General features: G+C 31.3%; 3 protein-coding genes across 3 annotated transcripts; 1 reads left to right on the top strand and 2 right to left on the bottom strand.

The window, feature by feature from the left end:
- Positions 1-1,216: 1,216 nt before the first annotated feature.
- Positions 1,217-3,367, top strand: MKS88_003218 (eukaryotic translation initiation factor 3 subunit B; the record flags this gene model as incomplete). The annotated part of the gene is made up of 1 exon (XM_067216291.1): positions 1,217-3,367. The coding sequence occupies one exon, from the start codon at positions 1,217-1,219 to the stop codon at positions 3,365-3,367; it is 2,151 nt and encodes a 716-aa protein (XP_067072952.1).
- A 1,087-nt stretch (positions 3,368-4,454) lies between these two features.
- MKS88_003217 (doublecortin domain-containing protein) lies at positions 4,455-5,363 on the bottom strand (the record flags this gene model as incomplete). Its single annotated transcript, XM_067216290.1, has 1 exon — positions 4,455-5,363. The coding sequence occupies one exon, from the start codon at positions 5,361-5,363 to the stop codon at positions 4,455-4,457; it is 909 nt and encodes a 302-aa protein (XP_067072951.1).
- A 2,610-nt stretch (positions 5,364-7,973) lies between these two features.
- MKS88_003216 (AP2 domain transcription factor) lies at positions 7,974-15,368 on the bottom strand (the record flags this gene model as incomplete). Its single annotated transcript, XM_067216289.1, has 2 exons — positions 7,974-14,408; positions 15,222-15,368. The coding sequence occupies 2 exons, from the start codon at positions 15,366-15,368 to the stop codon at positions 7,974-7,976; spliced, it is 6,582 nt and encodes a 2,193-aa protein (XP_067072950.1).
- Between the last annotated feature and the right edge of the window lie 1,085 nt (positions 15,369-16,453).

The following is a 16,453-nucleotide window of genomic DNA, read 5'->3' as shown; positions in this document are numbered from 1 at the left end:
AAAAAAATGGCAAAAAAATGGGTGGTATACTATTACACAATATGTAACTCAAAAAAAGAAGAGGAAGCGTCGCGTATATACATGCATACATACATGTGCACATGAATACATTTATGTTTATATAATTTTTACATTTACGAATACGTACTGGTATACATATACATACACTTACAATACCACTACGAGGTAAAATTATTCCAAAAAAAGCAAGCACTCGCAGTAGTATATATATAAAAAAAAAAAAAATTATAAATAAATAAAGCTATCAATTTATTGTTTAAGAAGCAGTAATAAGTTAACAAATAAAAAAATGCAGTAGCAAAACTATAGTAGCGTAATATATATTACAAGGGTATTGCAAAAAGGCAAACACGGAGTTATAACTTTTTCTCGTAAAAAGTTCATGTAACAGTGAATATACGTATACGTGCTAATTACATATATATATATAATCATAGAACTTTTTTTTTTTTTTCTCATGGTATAATGATAAATTAAAAACGTTGACAAATTTTTGCTAGTCAAAAACAAATATAAAAAAAAAAAAAAATAAAACTTCGACAAAGTTTAAGCTAAATTTGACGAAAAAGGAAAAAAAAAAGAACAAGGCTTGGCTTGACAAGTGCAGATTGAAAAGGATAAATGAAATATGTAGAGATTGTATTTCATCTTACGTTACATACGTAAATACGTTAGCATTTTGAATGTTTATTTTTGTGACCCACGGCTGATTTTATATTTCGTAATTATGTTGTACCTATAATAATTCCACGTGCTTTTATTTTACCTATTTATGTTCTGCAATTTTTATTTTACCCATTTATGTTCTGCAATTTTTATTTTACCCATTTATGTTCTGCAATTTTTATTTTACCCATTTGTGTTCTGCAATTTTTATTTACCCAATTTTATTCTACCAATTTTTGTTTTACCTCTTTATTTTTACCCCATTTAAAGTAACCCTTTTGAAATTTCATATTGGCGAATTCACCTTAACAAGTCAGGAGAAAATAAAATAGGGGAAACTTCCGCTATTCTCTGCAAATACACGTGCTCTCATAATATACTGCACATACGTATACGAGGAATATATATATATATATATTCATATACATATATTCATATACATATACATATACATATATTCATATACATATACATATATTTTTATGTATATGTGTATGAACATTCATGCTTGTGTGCTGCCGCGTGAAAGATGGTGAAGGTGACAAAGGAGGAGCTGAGCGATAAGGGGCTGGAGGAATTCCTTTCTGACGATAGTGATGAGGGGAATGAAGCAATGTTAAATAAAAAATATGCAGAAAAAGAAGCTTTAATAACGTTAGAAACCAGATTTCCTCAAATCATTACAATATTAGGTATACCAAAAGTTGAGGAGGAAAAGCATAGTAGGTTAGCGGAAGTTTTAAAGAAATTATTTATTCGACACTTAAGTGCAAAGATTAGTGATTCGTCTCTTATGAATATAAAAATATATATGCCAACAGATGAAGAGAAGAAAACAAAAGGGATTTGTTTCGTATCATTTAATGATAGTTTTCAAGCAAATGAAGCAGTAAAGATATTAAATAAATTAAAGCTGGATGCAAAACATGTATTAACAGCATCTAAAATGGATGATATAGAGAATATTATAAATCGAGATGAACATGTAATGCCCATTAATGTAGTTGGATTTACAAGAGAAAAGATAAGATGGTGGTTATATGATGAAAAATGTAGAGAGCAGTTTATTGTTAGATATGATAGTCATTTTGAAGTACATTGGTTTGATCCATTAGAAAAAGAACCGCAGTTAATATATACCACTTTTAAGAAAAATGCACCATTTTCAAGTGTCCAATGGAGTAACCAAGGATCGTACTTAGTGAGTTTCCATAACCCAGGTATAGCACTATGGGGTGGTGATAATTTTGAAAAATTAATTAGATTACAACATAAAAGTGTAAAAGAAATTAGTTTTTCGCCAAATGAAAATTATGTATTAACATGGGATGGTACTCCTGCTTCTTTACGAAATGAAAAATCTATATGTATATGGAGGGTAATAACAGGAAAATTACTTCGTTCCTTTATAACACCAGAATATAGTCCAAGAGAAAAAAATTTTCCATACTTTTTATGGAGTCCAGATGATAAATATATTGCTTGTGTAGGTAAACAAAAAGAAGTATACGTATATGAATTACCATCTATGTTATTATTAGAAGATCAAGAAAAAAAAAGAATTCCTTTAAAATATTCTATGGTAAAAGAATTTGATTGGTCACCAGTAGATAATATTATTTCTATTTGGATGCCTGGCACAACAAGTATACCAGGTACTTTAACTTTTGTAGAAATACCATCAAGAAAAGAATTAGTGTCTAGAAAAATTTATGATGTTAGTCAGGCATCTATCCATTGGCAAAGTAAAGGAGATTACTTATGTCTTAAAACAACCATTGAAAAAAAAATTAGTAAAAAAAATAAAAAAGAATTTACACAATTAGAAATTTTCCGCTTAAGAGAAAAAAATATACCTGTTGATAATATTCAAATTGAAGGAGTTAAGACTAAACAATTTCATTGGGAAGAGTCAAATAGTAACAGATTTGCTCTAATTGTTCGAGATGAAAATACAAGTAAACAACAAATCAGATTTTATAAAATTTCAAATAAAGGAACTGCTAGAAATGCTAAATGGACAAGTACATTCGATATTAATAGTCAAATGAACTTTATGCGTTGGTCACCTCAAGGTGCATATTTTATTCTAGCTTCCCTAGCATCGGAAGGGATGTTATATTTCTGTGTTTTGAATACAAATGATGAAGTAGAAGTAATACATAAGGATGAACACTTGTTAGTCAGTTCATTAGCATGGAGTAATTGTGGTAGATATTTGGTTACCTCCGTGTCTAATGCTGCTAATGCTTCGAGCTCAAACTATAGAGAGGAAAATAGTGAAGCAGGTTTTTTTATTTGGACATTTCAAGGCAGATGTCTTATGACTATTAAAAAGCCATCTTTTTATCAATTCCTTTTTAGACCTCACCCAAAGTCACTCTTTAGTGATAAACTTAAATTAGATATTAAGAATAATTTAAAGGATTACTCCAAAAAATTCGACGTTATTGATGAAAAAATTAGAATTGCTAAAAGGAATGAACTACTACTTGAAAGGAAAAATGTTGAGGATTCATTTAATGAGAAATTGGACAAAATTACTAAACTTTTTCAGTCCTTTAAGGAATATGAGCAGTTTAAGAAAAACTGGGAAATATTTGAAAGCCAGTTTGAGTGGGAGGAGAAAACTGTCGTCATCGAGCACGTCCTTTCCGTCAAGCAGGAGATATTTGCCTAGACACGCAAAAAATGAGGAAGTAAGTCCATGCGTTAAAAGAGACCGCATTGTGAACATTAGTACATATGTAAGTACTTCTTTGTGGGTGCATATATACTAGGGCGCATCCCTATGTAGTGTGCGTGCTTTCACCCTTATGTGTAAACAACCTTTTTTCAAATATGCACAATTTTTTCATTCCTGCGTATTTCCATTAATTCTTATGCAATTTGTATGTAACTGCCTTTAAAAATAAATTTCATAGAACTCTTTTCCCTACTTATTAAACCACCTTTCCTCCCCTCCCCGCATATATATATATATATATATATGTGCATGTATGTGTGTATGTATGTATATGCATATATACCTGTACAAGCATATTACTGTGCATGCACCACTATTTTGAACTGAAGAGACTGTTAACACGCATTTAGTCCCCCAATACGCACACACCTTAGAATTTTTTAAAACCCTTTTTTTTTTTTTTTTTTTTTTTTTTTTATAAAAAAAGAGGGAATAATAACATGAAAGTGAAAATCCTCATCACAAGAAGTAAAACTCTATTACATTTCTGACTTGCCCGTTTTATTTAATATGCATTACTGGGTCAAGTCCTGTGCACAGGATACTTTCCTCCCCAAAAAAATATGTAGTAATGAGAGGAGAATTACATCACCCACATACTTACGCAGGCATATATATATATATATATATATATACATATATTTAGCAACATAACACATCAGTCAGTTCTTATGGCTTTGCATCAATTGTTAAAACGGGGGAAAAATGAAGGAATTTTTTTTAATTTTTTTAATTTTTTTAATATTTCTTTAATTTTTTTAATTTTTTTTTTTTTCTTTTGCGCGTATGTACTCGTCAAGGCTCCCCTAAATTTGGAAGCAGTTAAAATGTTGAATTGGAGGCATTTACCGAAATGTACAAGTTTTCATTTGCTTATCATCCGTGCAAGGGTTAGTTGAAATTTACGATTTTTGAGTAGCTATATAGTACGTGTGCGTGGAGGGAAGTCAGACCTCCCGGTAAATGCACACAAGAGCAGAAGCGGCAAAAGGAGCGGCTCCATTTGCGGCTTTGCTCCTTTCTATATTTGCAAAATCCATTTGCTCAAAAAATTCTGAAGTGTGTCTAGAGATGCAGGGGGGTCTCCAGAGGTACATAAATACTTAGCACCATGAATTAAATCTTCAACTGATTTTACTAATCGAAAATTTTGATCGTAAACTTTTCTTATAGGTCCAATGATGGGTGACAATACTTTTGTAATTTCAAATAAGAAACACTTCCAATTGTTTACATGCGGTTTGATAAAAAAGAATAAACCATTATGATATTTATCCCTATTTAGATATAGGCATATAGTCTTTGGACGCGCTATTTGAATGCCATATTTCTGTATACCCAGTGTCCCTGGGGTAACAACGGTACAGCTTCTTACTCTTTTGACGTAATAAGAGTATATATCATGCCTTGTTCTACAAACCCCCATTAAGCGCTCACCCAAATGTTTTCCATTGTAGTGGTCATTATTATGGCTCATATAGTGATAATTATTATCGTCCATGTAGTGATCATTATTATCGTCCATGTAGTGATCATTATTATCGTCCACGTAGTGATCATTATTATCGTCCGTGTAATCCTCCATAAACAACTCTTCATAGCATATCGTGCCTCCCCCATTTCTGGAATCGTCGAATCTTTTTTTATGCGTTCCCGTGTAGAACTTAGTGTCTGTTAGTCGGTCAAACACATCCTTATAGCATTGCATTCTCCTTTTTCCATTTTTTCTCCTTGCTGTTTCGGTAAGTAGACAAACATCTTTGTTCAAATGCTTTCCAAAATTTCTGTTCACATTTTCTTCATTTTTCTGTTCCATTCCACTCTTCTTCTTCCCCTTTTTTGTTAAATTATCTCTTAAAAAATAATCCTCCGAATTACAAAAAAATTTCTTTATGGACCTCATCTCATCTTCCTCTCTGCCGTGCATCATTTTTCTCTACTCGTTGTCAAATGTGAAAAAATAGAAAAGGAAAATTTTTAAAAAATAAAAATGTAAAATAAAAAAGGAAAAATGTAAAATAAAAAAGGAAAAATGTAAAATAAAAAAGGAAAAATGTAAAATAAAAAAGGAAAAATGTAAAACAAAAAAGGAAAAATGTAAAACAAAAAAGGAAAATTTTAAATGAATGTAGTTGAGGTTGAGCCAAATCTAGTCCCTGCCTCATGCTTGGCAGCTATTGATTGGACAAAAAACTAATCATAGAAAAACTCTCATTTTAAGAAATTGTGTGACATATCTCTTTTTAGTAAATTACAACATTAATTCTCTGCTCTTTCTTATTGCTTCATTTTGATTTTATATATTCAAAAAGCTAACTTCAAATGGACTTGACTTTCCTCTATACTTTAATTGGTCTAAATAATCCATTGGAAAATGTTTATTTAAATAAAAAAAAAAAAAAAAAAATTAACACAAATACAAAATAATGGAGTGTTTCAAATAAGTGTATGTTTAAGGGAAAATGACAAATAAGACAGGGGTTGTCTTTTCCGTACCAACTAGTATAAGAAAGATTGCATATGAGATGAAAAAGGAATAGTATAACAAACGGGGGAAAATGAGTAAAATTAAATGTTATGCGGCCCAAGAAAAAAAAAAAAAAAAAAAAAATATATATATATATATATATATATATATGGGCATACGTATGCGTATATCTATTTTCGAAAAAAAAAAAAAATGTGTTACATACGTACAAATAAAATGATTAATTCATTGTGCCCAATTTTACTAGCGAGAAATTCTCACTAGAATAGACTTGTTATCATATAGGGGACTTTATATATTTCAAATGTCCCTATTGTATGTAATTGAGTTTAGATTTTTTTTTTTTTTTTTTTTTTTTTTTTTTTTTTCCTTTTTCTTTTTTAATATGTTTCAAACATGTAAAATTGAAAATTTAATTAAAAGTGTTTTCCAAATTAGTAAAATGATGTGTCTACTTGTCCTTTTGTTGTTTTTTCTTTCTGAACGGTGCGCAAGAACGAGTAGATAGAGCGTAAAAACAAAAAAAAAAAAAACAAAAATACAAAAATGAAGGGACAATGAATAAAAAAAAAAAGAACGAATAAAGTAAAATATTTTACACTGACAAAAAATGAAGACTTGGTTTAATTAGAGAAAAGTTTCTTCTAAAAAAATTTACGTAAATGAGTTCCTAAGTTCATAATACATGCTGTCTCATAAAAATTTCAATTTCGACCACAAGGTGTGATACGAAGATAAATATATAAGTATGTATGAACGTATATATAAACATGCACACATAATTACCCATATGTAACTATGTATATATAACTACGTTTATTTAAGAACGCATGTATATGTATTATAAGTACATGAGTACACATGTATGCGTGTGTTCATAAACACACGTCCGGGTATATGTAAAACTCATTACAAAAGTTAATCATAAATGCAGAAGGCTATTTCTTCCGCCTCCAATATACTGAGTGCACAAAAAAAAAAAAAAAAAAAAAAAAAAGACAATATAAGAGGTTCTACATTTATACAATAAGCATTAAATGAGAATAAAAACACTGATAAATTAAGGGCAGAGAATAATTCGATTTACTGTTCATGCGTTCCATACGTTCTGCGCACATCCCCCATACCATTATATACGCATACTACATACACTCTTTAGCGTCTTAACGCTTAACAAACAAACCAGTAAAAGTAATATAGAAAACAAAAAATGGAAGAAGAATGCTGCGCGAATAATATTTCTTGAGCACATATGACATATTAGTCAAATACGAAAAAAATAAAAATAAAAAAATAATAATATAAAAATATAAATAAATAAAATACAAAACATTTTTGTCATTTGCATGAGAATAAGTTGTATTTCCCTAAAGGGTAGTTTTCCTAATAATATACCATCACAACGTGTATTAAATGTTTCTTACAGCTAGCTGCGAGCAAGCAAAAGTGCTCAGTGCATAAGCAACATGTGTTAGCCTATTCATGTACGCTCGCGTGTGTGAGTGTATACAAATTTATGTATACTACGTGATAATGATGATGGAAAAAAAATATGCACTTTAGACACACCTCTGTGAGAGGGGAACGGCAAACCTACTAAGATAACTACATTTTATTAACAACTTGAAGGGGGAAACGTGAAAAATGAAATAAAATGAGAAATAAAAAGTTGAATGAACTTTGAAATGAAATTTAAAATAAAAAAGTTATAGGAACGAAAAATTCAGAAAAAATTAAAATAAAGAATTAAGAGGAAAGTCGAGTATTACGGTAAAAATACTGCTCAAATGAAAACATTAGCGTGTCTTGTTTCTTTTGGTTCCACTCAGAGGAAATGATGTATGCTAATCATGTGAATTGTGTGCCTATAAATGCGCATCCCCGTGTATGAACACACGCGCGGGTTAGTAGCCCTGCGAAAAGCGCTGTAAGTAGAGGTGTAAATAGGGGTGTAGGTACAAGTGTAAGTAGCGATGTAAACAGCGGTACATGCAGGTGAGTAATTATTCTGACCAGAATGCAGGTAGAGCCCCGATCGCGCTACTTTCCAAATTAATCAACGAGTTTCTTTTTGATTTTGAAAATTCGTCTAGACAAGTTAGCATAGTAGTAGTCTTCTAAAATCGTAACTAAAAGATGCTGATCATCTGTTTCTATATTTATGTTTTCTTTTAAAAAGAGTTTCCTGTCTTCTTCATTCGATAAAAAATTTAATAAATCATTATCATTGCATGAGTACATTTGCCTTAATTGAATATACTTTTCATTATGAACATGTTCATATAACTTCTTTAAATTCATAGAAGAATTGTGTAAATTTGACATATATATATTCCCGTCGCATTCTATACATTTCTTTTTTCCTCTCATGCTTCCATATTGTATCGCTTCGTTGTCAGGGCAATTAATATTATTATCTTTCTCGTTTTTTCTTTTTCTTCCTCGTTTGTTTTTATGCGCATCAGTGGAATGGGTTGCACTATAGCATATTCTGCTCTTTTCCCTTTTTATTTTACTCCAGATCACTTCTTTGTCACTGTGCAAATTGTTCGCGGCTTCGAATGAGCTGTCTTTTATAATTTTTGGAAAATTTATCTTTTCCGCGTTATCTCCCTTTTGCTTATCTTCTACCTTACTTGTTTTCCTTACATTTTTGCTCCATAAACTGAGCTTCAGAGGATTCCTTCCCTTATCCATTCCACAGATAAGTTTGTTCTTCATACTAGTGTGTTGTCTTACATCTTGATTGGAAAGACTCCTAATGGTACGATTCGAATAGCTATTGGACACCTCTGCATGTTCGATAATTTCGCTAAAATCATTGCTATAACTCCTTCTGACCGAATTACTTAAACATTTATCATGACTATACTTGACCTCTCTATGTTCTCTCATTTTATCTGCTTCGCTTGTTCTTTCCCAAGCCCCTCTGACTGTGGTTTTATCAGCATTTGATTGGGAGGTGCTGGTATCATCCTCATTATTGCCTTGCTCCTGCTGTTGTTGAGAATTTTGCCGCTGTTGATGGTTATGTTGTTCCTGCTTCTTTACCTTATCTATCATCTCTTTCTCTTCTCTACCTTCTGGGCACCTTACACCCTCATTAACCGTGTCCATACCGCTATTTAAACTGAGAATACCTTCCGTTGTACAACTACTGATTTGGTATTTTTTCTTAAGGTATGTAATTCCCTGTTTGCTGCTATCAAATGTAGTAGAAGCTCCTTCACAATGTGCTACATACTCGTCGCACTTGTTTGAAAGCGCATCCTGTCTTCGAAAATCCTCATGTAGTATAAAGTCGTAACAATTTAAATCATGTCTAACCGAGTGATCATTTTCACATTTGGATGAATAGTATTTTGTATAGAAATGGTCAAACTGCATATCTCTGTTTTGGTTTAGATCTATGGCTAGAATCAAGGCTAACTTCCTTGAGTTAATCCATCCATAAATGCTAATATGAAAATAATAATTTTTCTTATTTAATTGATTAGGGACACGTCTAGATATTTTCCAAGCATTTTTTTTATTATCATATTGCATATTCGGTATATTAGGAACATTAAAATAATTCTGTAATATTTTATGCTTAGCATTTAGAAATTCATATATCGCTATAAATTTCCCTATAATATATCCATACATTTGTTCTGAGTAATATTTCTTTTCCTTTACATATTGATTATTTTGTCTCCTTTTAATTATTTCTATTGCCCAACTATTTATTTTATGTATCCATATTATTTTATTTTTTAGATATTCATCAAAACGACTATGCATTAATAAGTCTTTGTAAAAGTACATCATCGGATCCACTGGAGTGGTCCTTATCACTTGTTGTGAGTACTTCAATTCGTTCATTAATTTTGAGTGGGACGTTGACGTGGACAAATATCCATGAGGGTTACGATCTTCACATTTGCCACAGGAACCATACGTGCTGCATTTGTTTTTGCCATTTTCCCTTTCCTCCACTTTTAGCATAATAGCTTGCTGCTTATTGTGCGGATAATTGACGCGATTATGTTTCCCCTCACAACGTCTAGTTCCTCCTATTGTTGAACTTTCCATATTCTTCCTTTCACCTGTTGCTTTTTCGTCATCTCTATTTTTTATAATTTCACAATAATAATTATTGTATGAAGAAAAATTTGACCTTATGTAATTCATCCTTTCACTTTTGTACCTTTCCGCCAACTCCTTTGCCTTCTTAAAACCATACTCCCTTATTGAAAATTTTTTTCTGTACATTCTTCCATAAATTACCCACGAGACTATCCAGTTTCCTGACCTGTTCAGGTGAAAATTTGATCCATATGTCCTATTTGGCCCATGTGCCCAATTTTGGCCCCCCTTTTCAATATCTTCATAATTCACATCAAGGTATATACCCCCACTGACAAGGATCCCCTTGTTCTTATTTAGCGCTTGTAGTACTCTCTCCCTTTTGGTTAGAGCTTCTTTCTTTTTGCTGTTCTCTTCCTCAGACGTTTTAATGAAACTACGAACATTTTCTCTACACAAGGTCTCTCTTAACAGGTTGGCATAGTCAAGATAGCATTCTTTCTTTTCTCTGTTACTCATTAGATTATCACTTTTTATGAAATCGCTATGATATTTTGTAAATTTTCCAGTAAATGGTTTTAATCGATTTAACTGGTTCGGATTGTTCGGTTCGTGAAGCTGGCTCAGATGCCTCAACTGCTGCACTTGCCGAGTTTTCCCCATTTGCTTTAATCTTTTTAGCTTGTTCTTTTCTTCTTTTTTTTTCAGTCTCTCTTGTTCTTTCATTCTTTTCTTTTCTTCCCTAATTTTCTTTTTTTGCTCTTTCAATAAAAGCTTCTTCTTTTTCTCTTCCTCCCTTTTTAATTTTTTTTCCTTCCTTTCAATCATTTCTTTCAGTTTTGCTTCTCTTCTCTTTTCTACAATTTTTTTTTTTTCTTGTCTTTGTAGCATTTTCAATTTCATTTCGGATTCTCTTAAAAGTGGATTTCTCTTGCTTCGCCTTTTAGTCGCACATGTTACGCTATTCAAATTATATGGTGAGTATACATTACTATTAGGACTAATGTCTGTATATTGTTCATTCCATTTGTTTCCACTCCCCTTATTAGAGTATGTCCTATTAGTTCTAACCCTTGTTCTCTTGGTATATTTCATTTGTTCACTTTTCCCTGTTATATTGCTAAAATCATTCAGTGGGTTATTTTGGATTATGCAGTTTTTTCTTTTTTTTCCACAAAATTTTATGTCATTAATGGTATCAGATATATTATTATAATCAACTCCAAAATGATCAATACCATTTTTCATTTCATCTACTTTTTCATCTACTTTTTCATCTACTTTTTCATCTACTTTTTCATCTACTTTTTCATCGACTTTTTCGTCGACTCTTTCATCGACTTTTTCATCTACTTTTTCATCTACTTTTTCATCGACTCTTTCATCTACTTTTTCATCGACTCTTCCATCCTGTATTACAGGAGCTGCACTCGTGTGTTTACGCCCCCCTAGGTATTCTTCTTCCCCATGAGAGTAGAACCCTTTCTCATTTTTAGTTTTTTCCTTTTCCATTTTAATGAAATAATATTTCTTTCCAAAATGTTTGTTTATGTAGCTTTGAATACGTATATATTTCTCTTCGTTAGTTATATACGGATCATTCTTCACTATATCCTCATACATAGAGTGCAGCATTTCAAGGTCACTTATGGCTCTGTTTCGTGTACTATCACCATATACTTCCCGACTATATGATTTGACGACGGAAAAATTGCCATACTCCCATAACACATTCCACGAATCTGTGCTCTCATCAAACTCAACTAGGCACTTCACTCCTGTACCTCCTTCCTCTTCGCCGACGCTGTTCCTGATGATTTTACTGCTACTGCTACCACTGCTACTACTGTTTCTACTGATGCTACTACTGCTACTGCTGCTACTACTGTTTCTACTGATGCTACTGTTGCTACTGTTGCTACTGTTGCTACTGTTACTACTGTTACTGTTGTTACTACTATTACCACTACTATTAACATTACTATTACCGTTAGTATTATTATCTACTATGCGCATGTTTTCACTTCTCCCCCCAAGTTCTTTCATTTTTTCGAAATTGCGCTTTTCAACTTCCCCGAAATTTTTTTCTTTCTTAACAATCTTCCCATCATTTTCGCCGTCTTCCTCTTTTAGTAAATCCACAATTTTGTTTTCTTCCTCGGCCTCTCCCCCTTTTTCTACATCCCTTTCGCTCAACATAAGCTCACATTGAAGTCTATTATCATTCCTTTCCCTTTGTTCCTCTTCCTTCATATCATAACATATACTGTTATTACCTGTCTTTTCAAAACCCACAGAACCAAATTCCTTTTTTCCATTTCTTTTTTTAATATAAGTATCGTCTAATTTATATATCCCTCCATCTAAGTCATCCTTTTGTATACTACGTTTCTTATTTTTAGGACAGTTGTGTATATTCTGAAGACAAGTTAATCTATTACTCTTCACGTATTGTGCATTAGATAAGTTATCACGCTCCTCAGAAGAGCTGATACACATATTCGAATTTGTATAAATCGAATTGTTCGTTTTTCCTTTATGCTTATTATTAAGTATGATATGGTCTACTATGAATGATAAGGAATTACTCTGTGCATTGTTATCTTCATATTTAGACTTATCTCTGTCTGAAGAATTGCAGAAATGGAAGAAGTTTTCATATTTTACATTACAATTTTGGGAATTGCTAATTTTTCTCTCCTTATATATGTATCTCTCACTAATACTCAGAAGGGGTGCATTTTTACTGCGACCAGTTGATATACTGCTATGCACAGCACTACTACCTCCACGGACACTACTGCTCTTGCTAATGATATTGTTATTATTATAAGCAGTAGCAGCACCCGTATTAGATGCAGTAGTAGAGGTGGTATTTGCTGGAGTCCTAGAGCATCTTCCACAGGTATCCCTTTCGTCGTCATTTACATTACTGCTGTTACTGTTCATGTGTACATTCCAATTGGTGTACATTATCTCATTAAGCGATTCGCTGTGAATTTGATTGTGCCTTTTACTAAGTATTTCTTTGCTTTTCTTAAAAATTTCCCCATTCCCAAACTTAGAGTTATTTGCACCATCGTCAAAAATATCGTTCTGATTTAATCGAGTTCTTTCTTCCTCATATGAATTACCCATCTGGAAATGCTTTTTTTCACTGCACAGATTATTAATTAAAACTGTTTCACCATTTTGTAATGAGTACTTAGTTGAATGAATGCTTATTGCACTGCCAGCATTCATCGTTGTTTCAATATACTGTGTAGGGTCTTGACTATCGCATTTTTCGCGATATACATCCTCGCAATTATTTATGCCATTCGTACGGTAAATACGGTTAATGTACTTCAAACGCTTCAAACATTTCAAACGCTTCAAACATTTCAAACGCTTCAAACATTTCAAACGCTTCAAACGCTTCAAACGCTTCAAACGCTTCAAACGCTTCAAACGCTTCAAACGCTTCAAACGCTTCATGCAGTTGGAACCATTTTTAAAATTTACGTGATAGAAGGAATAAGCAGTTAATGAAGACTCAGAACTCATGTTCTTACATTCACTGGATACACTTTTATCTAGGTTCGTTCTTGTCTCTATACTCCTCGAAATATCTTTCCCTTCCGTTTCTACTACCTTTATATTATTCCACACTACACCTTTCATGTTTTTTCTGTTACTTCCTTTTCTTTTAAAAAAGACATCATTTGATGTGTGCCCTTCGCTATAATGAGAACAGTAGAATGAGTTATTCAAGTACAAATTTAAATTTTGTCTGTTGATATAGTTACTAGAAAAAAACTCAGAATTGCTGTACTTGTCTTTTTTCTTTTCTTCTCCTATACTATTAATAAGAAGAAAGTCGAATCTATGGTATTCCTTGTCCTCATTTGGGGTAAATATCATTTTTGCGTTTAATGTATGATCGCTGCTGCTACTAGTGTTAAGGTTACATACGGACTCAATTTTCTCTTTGGGAAATGGAAGAATTTTAAAGTTCGCTTTTTTTTCCTTGTCTATTAGATTTTTCTCTCTTTTAAACGTGTGGAAAATGCTCATACTTTTTGTTTTTTTTCTGAGATTTTTTTTCTCTACGTCTACTTCTACTTCTGCTTCCACTTCTGCTTCCACTTCTGCTTCTACTTCTGCTTCTACTTCTGCTTCTACTTCTGCTTCTACTTCTGCTTCCACCTCTGCTTCTACTTCTGCTTCTACTTCTGCTTCTACTTCTGCTTCTACTGCTGCTTCTACTGCTGCTTCTACTGCTGCTTCTTCTATTTCATTCTTAGCTTTTTCATAAGTAAATCTTCTCACAGATGCCTCTTTTTTTATGCATTTGCATTTTTCACCCGATCTATCATTTGTCCTTGCAGAATCATTTATGCGTTCCTTATCACAGTTCAATGGTGAAGCTTTTTGATGCTAATATGAATGACTTAAAATATTTATACTCGAGTTTTGCGGTAATTCAGAATTATTTTGTAGTATATTTTTACAACTCCTTTTCTTTTTTTTTTTTTTTCTTTCTTCTTTTAATTGATTTAGGAGTATACTTGAAATGGTATTTTTATTTATTCTATTTTTTTTTTCTATTTTTTTTTTATCTTGGAAAGAAGGAAAATTATGATTCATTTCTAATATTTTAATCTTTTCTTTATTTTCATTCATTCAAATATTGAAAAAAAAAAAAAAAAAAAGAGCGAAGCATTTATTTTCATTTGTTGGAACTATATCTCTTGACCTTCTAAAATTATGAGAACTAGAAAATTCTTTTTCTTTTTTTTTCCCCTTTACTATGTTCTATATTGTATTTTTTTTTTTTTTCTATATTGTATTTTTTTTTTTTTTTTTTTTTTTTTTTTTTTTTTTTTTTTTTTTTTTTTTTTTTTTTTTTTTTTTTTTTTTTTTTTTTTTTTTTTTTTTTTTTTTTTTTTTTTTTTTTTTTTTTATTTTATTTTATTTTATTTTTTATTTATTTTTTTTTTTATTTTTACGAAATTTGCTTTTTTTCTGTTGTGTTTATTTTTCCTTTTTAATCATGAGCAATTTTTTTCATTTTCATTTTTATTTTTACTTTTATTTTCCTTTATTTAGGTACACATTGCACGTACATCTTTTCTTGGCCACACTAATTCACTACGAACGTATTTAGCCCATTAACTTGTTAATGTTTTAACTGCTCATGTGATTGGTGTATTCTTTTTTTTTCCCTTTTTCATATCCATTGTTATGCACATTTATTCTTTTGCTTCTTTGCTTCGTTGCTTCTTTGCTTCGTTGCTTCTTTGCTTCTTTGCTTCTTTGCTTCTTTGCTCTTTTATTTTTTCTTTTCCAAAGTGGTAGTATGGTAGTAGTATAAGTTATTATACACCAATACAGCATACCCTATTTTTGAAGGTCTAATTTTTCAGGCAATATGGAAATTGCGGAATTTACAAGGTTGTGTACAGGCTTCAGAACATTTGAGAAAAGAATTTTGATCTTTATATGTAAATCTGTAATTGCACACACTTCAATAATTTTGTAATCGTGTATATGTATGTCACTTTCATTTTGTTAAATGAGGTATTTCTTTCTGGAAAAAGTGTAATAAATGGGCGCAAAATAGCAGAAATTTTTTTTTTTTTTTTTTTTTGCAATGTTCAGCCTTTTTTGATGTTTTGCCTATTTTACTTTTTTGCCTATTTTACTGTTTTGCCTATTTTACTGTTTTGCCTATTTTACTGTTTTGCCTATTTTACTGTTTTGCATTTTTTCCCATTTGTTCTTCTTCCTCCGCTTTAACGAAAGCTATTACGTAAGTTTAGGCACCTTGTTTGTTATTACTTCGTAAAAAAAAAGTTAAGCATTGTAAAACGTATTTCATTTGTCAATTTTATTTTAATTTGTTTCATTTTGTTTTGTTATTTTTCTTTTCTGTCCAGTATGAATTCTTAAAAGGAAAAAATACATTGCCGAGCGTAAGTATGAATGAACGTAAACAATAACAATATAAGCAAATGGAATACGGAAAAAAGAATGGAAGTATGAAAGTAAACAAAAAGAAAAATGATACATACCATTTTATACACAACTTTCTCTAACGTTGCAAGGAATATTACAAAAACAAAAAAAAAAAAAAAAAAAAATACAAACATTCATAAGATGATGTAACAATTCTAATGTTAAAAGATTTACAAATTTGTCCAAGTCTATGTTCGCTTAACTCTTTTTGCAAAGCGAATAGCAGTTTTCCACTTAGACAAGTTTTTGTAAAACAAAAAAAAAAAAAAAAAAAAAAAAAGGTACAAAGATTACGAAAAAGTTATAAAAAAATTGCAAAAATATAGCAAAGGAACTGCGCAAAATGAACCCTCAATTTGTTCAAAAATTTTTAATTTACACCTGAGGAGAAAAAAGAAAACCCCCCGATGTGAATGTAAAACTTACAATTTATTTCACTGTACCGAGGTGATAACAACGTTGAA

This window comes from Plasmodium brasilianum, chromosome 10, assembly GCF_023973825.1.
Source record: "Plasmodium brasilianum strain Bolivian I chromosome 10, whole genome shotgun sequence".
Taxonomy (NCBI): Eukaryota; Apicomplexa; class Aconoidasida; order Haemosporida; family Plasmodiidae; genus Plasmodium; species Plasmodium brasilianum.
This window is presented reverse-complemented; position numbering and strand designations above follow the sequence as displayed.